Source organism: Primulina tabacum, chromosome 1 (assembly GCF_025594145.1).
Source record: "Primulina tabacum isolate GXHZ01 chromosome 1, ASM2559414v2, whole genome shotgun sequence".
Lineage (NCBI taxonomy): Eukaryota > Viridiplantae > Streptophyta > Magnoliopsida > Lamiales > Gesneriaceae > Primulina > Primulina tabacum.
The window spans coordinates 25,010,361-25,017,279 of NC_134550.1; the positions used below are offsets into that span (position 1 = coordinate 25,010,361).

A 6,919-nucleotide genomic window follows, 5' to 3' on the forward strand; every position below is an offset into this window, starting at 1 on the left:
AATGTCATAAACCATGCAACCTTTGGTATAGAGGAACAAGGCTTAAAGTCACATTGGTGCCTATAAATAGTGGCAAAGTAATGAGTGAAATCACACCAAAACAACATCGAAATTTCTCTCCAAAAGTTGTAATTTTCGAGTACCAAAAATTCTGCCAAATTTCAGAAAATTTTGCTCATTGTTTTACATGTTCAAATCCGATCTCCATCGTTCAGAATATACCTACACGTGTTTGGAGCAACATATCCAAAATTCAGACCGATCCAACAGTTCAATTAGGCGCAAACATTTTTGCAAAGTGACTGGTTTTTCATTGTCAAACTCCAACTTGTTCATTCCAAGATTTTTGGAACAATCTTTCAGGTAAGTGGGTTTATATGTTTTAAAGTTATGTATGTTTTAAAATTCGACCCTCTACTGCATGTTGTGTATAAGTGATGATTTCAAAATTCTAAGTTACTTCAAAATCGTTTTGTTCCATCTGTTGTTCGTTCATGCCCTCCGCTTCGTTCTATGTTGGTGTCATTCTGTTCGAACCTATCTGTCTCCGAATGATAAGTTATAAGTTTTAATCTGATAATGATGTATCGGGAAAGCCTGTGAGGGAGAAAGCCCCAAAGGGAGCCTGTCTATGGGAGAAGGCCCTCAGAGGGAGCACGGATGCGGGAAAATGCCCCAGAGGAAGCCCATTTACAGGAGAAGGCCCCAGAGGGAGCCCAAGATCAAGGATAGCTCATGATCATTATAATTTGTTTGTTTGATAAGTTCTGATAAGTTCTGTTATGAAATGTTCTGATTTGTTCTAAGTATGATTTCTGTTCATCCAACTCTGAAGCTCTGATTTGTTCAATGTTTGATTTATGTTCATTCAACTCTGATATACTATGCTACGTAAAAAGAATAATGTTTAAAAAGTATTATGTATCAGATGTTTTCTGTTATTCGATCGGTGACGCTTGCCGAGTGTTTCCCAAAACGTTCACCCCCCTTACCTCTCCAGATGAGAATGAAGAACATGTAGAACATAAGGAGCAGGAGCAGTTTTGGGGCTGGTAATAAATAAGAAGGAAGAATTCAAGTTCTGGATGTTCAAGCTCATTAGTGTTCCTTTGTCTTTCTTAGTAATGTTTGTACTTTTCGCTTCCGCAACTCTGTAATTTTCCTTTGATGTAAAGACAGTGAAATTTTATGAAATAGACTAGTATTTGGCTATTTGCTACGAGGCTTATTGTTATTTGATTAACAATACCGAATGTCACCGACACCTCGGTCTCGAGGGCGTGACAATAATCATGCATTTAAAGCTTTAAAATAATTAAACACATATTTTAGTAAAACCCTAGATTGCATGCAGTCAGGTTACGTCGTTTTGGATTTCTAGACCTTACAAATATAGTCCCTTCAACTCATATATCCCGATCGAATCTGCATCCATTAGTGGCAAATGAATTCGATAACAATGAGATGTAACTTTCAGTAATAATATTGACATGGTATGTGCAACTGAGGAAACATCTTTCCAAAATGCACACATCTTACTCTGGCCAAAGATTTCTTGCATTATTAACTTATCAGATCATATATGATATCTTCATCTCTGGGGAAGCAGTGAATCCCCGACTACAGTGCATGGACTCTTAGTATTTTGAAATTACACCCAATCTCGCCATATGATGACCGTCAATGAAGTCAGTAAATGAATCAAAGTACATACTAATACATAAAGCCTTTACGTTATCCCGGATCAAAGAATTAATTACAACTATAACCGCAAACTATTTCACTCGACCAATGATAACCACTTGAAAAGTCCAAAGGAAAGTTGTTCAGTGTATCATCAAATGATCACACACTGTACGAATGTACATCTCCATGCATTTACCAATGAAACATAACTTTTACATCACAGTTGCTAGTTTCAAGTTCAAATGACTTTTTTCTTTATTTTAAACTGTCAAATCAACTAAGAACCAGTTTAAAATATATGATACGCTTCCTAATGAGTTTCATGATCTTACGTTGAAAAACAGACCTCGTGATACATATTGTATATTCAAAGACTTTGTCTATTCAACTTGCATGACTATCCAGATAAAATAAATATTATAATTGAATAAAACCGTAAAATATTATTAAAATAAAGATTGTTTTAACATGAAAATCAATAAAGCCCAAGCCATCAATTGGCTCGCTGGGTACCTAACCTACTCTAACATACTGGATATATGAAAAATCTATAAACAAATTAAATAAAGTAGAAAGGGTAGTTAGCGACTGTCCCTACTAGCCTCTCGCGACAGCCCGGGATAGAGTAAAATGATCCCGTGACAGTAGAAATACATGCCCAAAGAATTGTACGATAGTAACCAATAATCGCGCAAGATATGCCAGTAACATGCAGCTTGTTTCTAGGTTGATAGTTTGGAGTGATTGCCTGATGAGACGTCTTGGCCATGTGAAGTCTTCTGCTTCCTGCCATTCCTCCTGTCCTCGCCACTTCCTGCTACTCTTTCTTCTCGACTGTCCACCTGTCAAACAAAGACATCCCATTTTTCCTTATATGCACGAATGCATAAACATTTGAGGTAGGGGTGACCACCCCTACTTTCTCCCCACGATTGAAAATAGACGCAATATTCAGGGGAGCCTTGGTAAGAAAGATGGAGAAACTTTACCCCAGTGCAGAACCTTTCAAATTTAGTAGCTTGGGCTTTCTGATTGCCCGAGCTGATTTGAGAGGAGTTCCTTTTGTTGGAGCAATAGGTGTCACTGTGAACGGTGCGGGGTGAGGAAGAAGACATGGGAGGGGCAGCAGCAGCAGAAAACAAAGAAGAAGAAGATGCGAGGGACTCAATGTCACTCTCGAACATATCATTGAAGAGCTCTTGCAATTCTTCGAAACTCGTGTTTCCATTATCCTGTCAAACCACGGAACTACAGATGAACATGATGCCATGATTCAGCTACTCGATTGATAAACTAAAATAGTCAGACCAGTAAGCAATACATCACCAAATTATGGTGCAATCTTAGGTCACTTGATGGTCAGTATTTCCCTAAAAGGGCATACAATATTCATAAATTAACTAAACTAATTGAACCAGGAATCTTTCCAACAGAAGAGGGATCATTTCCAACAATTTCTATACCCTTCCAAGCAGGACCACACTCGGATAAGATGAGGGAGGTAAAGTGTAGTAGGCCAGTGGTAGAGCCAGAAATCTACGAGAAAAGGGACAACTAAAAAAAGATGAAAATTTTTAGGAAGGGTGAGCTGTTAGTAAAAAATGTTAAAATATCGTATATTACTCCAAAAAAACAAGCTGCTAGGAACATAAAATAAAGGAAAGTCATCACTCACATTGGCTTCATGGCTGCTCATCATAGATGCCATTTCATCCAAGAAACTTACCATACCCTCCTGCGCGAGTCACACAGAAACATTAACTAATCGAAGCATGTGAACATCCATTAATATGCAGAAAACGAAACCAAACATTAGTTACATTTTCCAAATATATGCATTTCCAGAAAACACACAAAATAACCATAATCGCAAATGTTTTCTAAAAAAGTCACCATCACATTAGCCTGAAAATGACCCCACGGAAAAATTGATAAGCCAAACATGCTGTAGTTACTAAGAGGCGTCATAACTGCTGAAAATTATTGAATTCAAGACCACTCATTTGAATACAAAATATTCAAAGAGATCACCTCAAATGAATGGTCGAACCATCCAAATCTAATACATCATGGGCTTACATTTTCATCGTCATGGTCGTCAAAATCATGGATTCCTAAATCGTACAAAAACCTTCGGTTGAAGTCTGAAAGCACTGTTCCAATTCAAACAATAACGTCTTGTGAGTCAAATTGAACAGAGGATGGCAGCTCATAAAAATAATCATAAAAAAGGACTCCAAAATAAATTTTAAAAAAAACAATTATACACAAAAAAGATTCCCACAAACAACCAAGAGTTCGTTTGGTGAGCTTTTGGCGTTTTTGCTAAAATAAAAAGGTGCTTGGATCGGATTTTTTTTTAAAAAAAAAGTACCTTAGAAAGCCTGCATACAGAAATGAGAAACCAGAATATCTAGCTTTCGAAAATTTCTAATGCTTCTCTTTGAGAAATTTGGAAGAAAAAAAGAACAAGAACAAGACTCTTCTTCCTATTCTATCCAACTGATTTTTTAAAAAGAGGCTTTGGATTCGGGTGCTGTGACTGTCAATCTGAATCAAAGAATTAGGCCAAAAGAACAATTTTTTGTTGTAATTCTTGAGCAGTAATTTCACAAAACACATTTCTTGATTAAAGAGATGGTTGAGGGAATGGAAAGTTTTGTTGTCAAACACACACATATACAAACAAAAAGAGAGCTTTCGCATAAATTTGACTTGTTCATGACATGCATCAAGTGGCTTTCTTCGAATAAATTGAAGATAGAAGGACCGAAATCACCAGAATAAGCTTCCTGAATGGCCTGAAATTTCTTTTTTGCCTGTTCCACATGCTCTGAATTCCCCAGCGCAGAGCAGCGATCCGGGTGCCACTTCTACATTATTGAAATAAAACCACAATTGGACTCCAATCAAACACAATCAAAGAAGTCTCATAAAAGATCTGATAAAAAAAAATCAGAATGAATAAGGCACACTTTTTTATTATACTAAACAAATTCCCAGAATAAAAACAGTATAATACACCAAAGATCTGTTCTTTGTGTTCACGACAGCATATTTCCCCAAGATAATCAATGTGAAACACAAAGCGAGTGAGACATACGAGAACATCAAAAATAAAGAAAAACAGAGGCATTTTCTCCAAATTTTCACATGGGAATCATCAACAAACGTGCTTTATCAGTGTATAGAAAAACCAGAAAAAAATTAATCTTCAAATCCCGACCAGTGCAAGCTTCTTGTACGCATTCCTCAGCTCCGCTGTGGTGCACCCCCTCTTCAACTCCAAAACCCCATAAAGATCGGTACTTTTTTCTTCCCCACCCGCCATCGTACACCTCGAGCTATTCTGTAAAAGAAAAATCGTTTTGTCGACAAATTACAGGGATTATAATCCCACTCCGAGCCAACCCTTTACAAGACACAGCCCAAATCACACATGCAACACCCGGAAAATGCACTACGGCTAATCATTATAAACATCAAGAAGCCTAAAAGGTCGCTACAACTTTGTATAATAGTACATGGAACCTTGGCATTTTAGAGGAGGCTCATCTACAGAAGTCTCTAGATACAAATCCATATATATCGAACTCATCAACTCCGTTTATTAATATGGTAAATAAACCCGGGCCCATGACAAAAAGATCACAATTTTTTTACTAAATATAACGCCAAATTGTAGTATTTTAATAATAATAATAAGTGAATAAAAAAGAACATAAGAGTTGGTTCTCAATAGAGATTGGGGGTTAAAGATGAAGGGCCAAGATTGTATCCACTCGATATTTTTCACAGGAGTTGTTTCCAGAAAGTTCTTTATTAACTGAATAGTATTGCCTCCAAAAGGTGTAAAACTCATATATTCAATTAAAAGCCTTTTATAATGTAGTATATTTTAAAAGATAAAATCTCTTGGTGATTCAAAATCTATAATAAAAAAACATTATTTTTTACATAAAAAATTATATTTTTAATGTATTTGAGTCAGAAATCTGTCTTCCAAAACTAACATGTAAGATGTCTTAGGATAATTTTTTTGTATTTAAAAACCAAATAACTATTAAAAAATTAGACCAATTGTCATACATTTGATTTTTTTAAAATAAAAAATATTTTAAAATTTTATTAATTTTCTATAAGAGTCATGTTTTTTTGGGGGTCATAATATGTTAAATGTTGTTTCCCTACTTTATCGGAAGTTGCAAAATTATAATAAATTTTTAACTTGGATTAATTTGGTTGTTTTATTACACCATTAATAAAACAACTATTTTAGTAGGGATGGGTCTTTTAAAATTTTAATTTAATATTAATATTTTATAATTTTAAAATATAATTATTTGTATATCATCATTAGATTATATAATTATTGCTATAGGTGTATCTTGGATATTTAAGAATTTGATGGAGTATAACAATAAAATTAGTTATTCTAGACCCTTAACCGTAATAATGAAATATATTGTTAATTTATGTTAAACATGTAGATTAATTGAACTAAATTGATCAGAGATATCTAAAAAACTCGCACGAATTAATATACTTTTTATGAAATTAATTCGTTTCCAAATTTTTTAATAAGTTTAAACTAAAATGATTTCCATGTTTTACACATAATATTGTTGTAGTTACAATGTTAATAATAATTACAAGTTTTTGTTGCATTTTTGAATTAATTAACTACCTATAATAAAATTTGGTCTTACATTGAGTTAGTTAGGGGTAATCAAAATTTTTTATTAACTGTCTGAACTGAATTTCATCGTACCGTTGTTTCCTAATATTTTATAAAAAATTACAATTAAAAATAGTAAACATAAACTGAACCGCATACACGATTCGTTTAAATTTTTTTGCCAAGATGCACACCAAACCGTTCCTCTTAAACCGCTTAACATAAAATTTAGTCTATGATTATAATAATTTTTAAACACATATTCAATTAAAAAAATCATCATTAACTATATCTCAACTATCTTCATAATTATTATCCCTACAAAAAAAACTCATATTCTTCTTAATTATTCATTATATTAATCCCTTGTTAGAGTATTTATTTTTCTTACTACAAATATTTTGTTTGAAGTTCAAAATTAAAAAATATGATAAAATATGGTAAATGTTATTTTTGTTCTGAGTGTGTTATGTTGGTTAATTATTAACTTATTTTTGAATCTTGATTATTGTATTATCTATTTTTATCTTTGTAAGATTTGATCTATATTTTACA

At 33.7% G+C, this 6,919-nt stretch overlaps 1 protein-coding gene across 1 annotated transcript; it reads right to left on the bottom strand.

The window, feature by feature from the left end:
• Positions 1-2,126: 2,126 nt before the first annotated feature.
• LOC142543027 (uncharacterized) lies at positions 2,127-5,285 on the bottom strand. The gene is made up of 7 exons (XM_075649990.1): positions 5,098-5,285; positions 4,913-5,035; positions 4,466-4,559; positions 3,766-3,839; positions 3,362-3,421; positions 2,676-2,918; positions 2,127-2,528 (listed from the first exon to the last, which is right to left on the bottom strand). Exons 2-7 carry the CDS (start codon positions 5,015-5,017, stop codon positions 2,409-2,411), a joined length of 696 nt encoding a protein of 231 aa, XP_075506105.1. The 5' UTR covers positions 5,018-5,035; positions 5,098-5,285; the 3' UTR covers positions 2,127-2,408.
• Positions 5,286-6,919: the final 1,634 nt, after the last annotated feature.

Coding starts and splice junctions, on each gene's coding strand:
- LOC142543027 (XM_075649990.1), bottom strand. CDS start 5,017: ATGGCGGGTGGGGAAGAAAAAAGTACCGATCTTTATGGGGTTTTGGAG. Junction 3,422..3,765: donor ACGACCATGACGATGAAAAT/GTAAGCCCATGA, acceptor TGACTCGCGCAG/GAGGGTATGGTAAGTTTCTT. Junction 2,529..2,675: donor TTGAAAGGTTCTGCACTGGG/GTAAAGTTTCTC, acceptor TTTGTTTGACAG/GTGGACAGTCGAGAAGAAAG.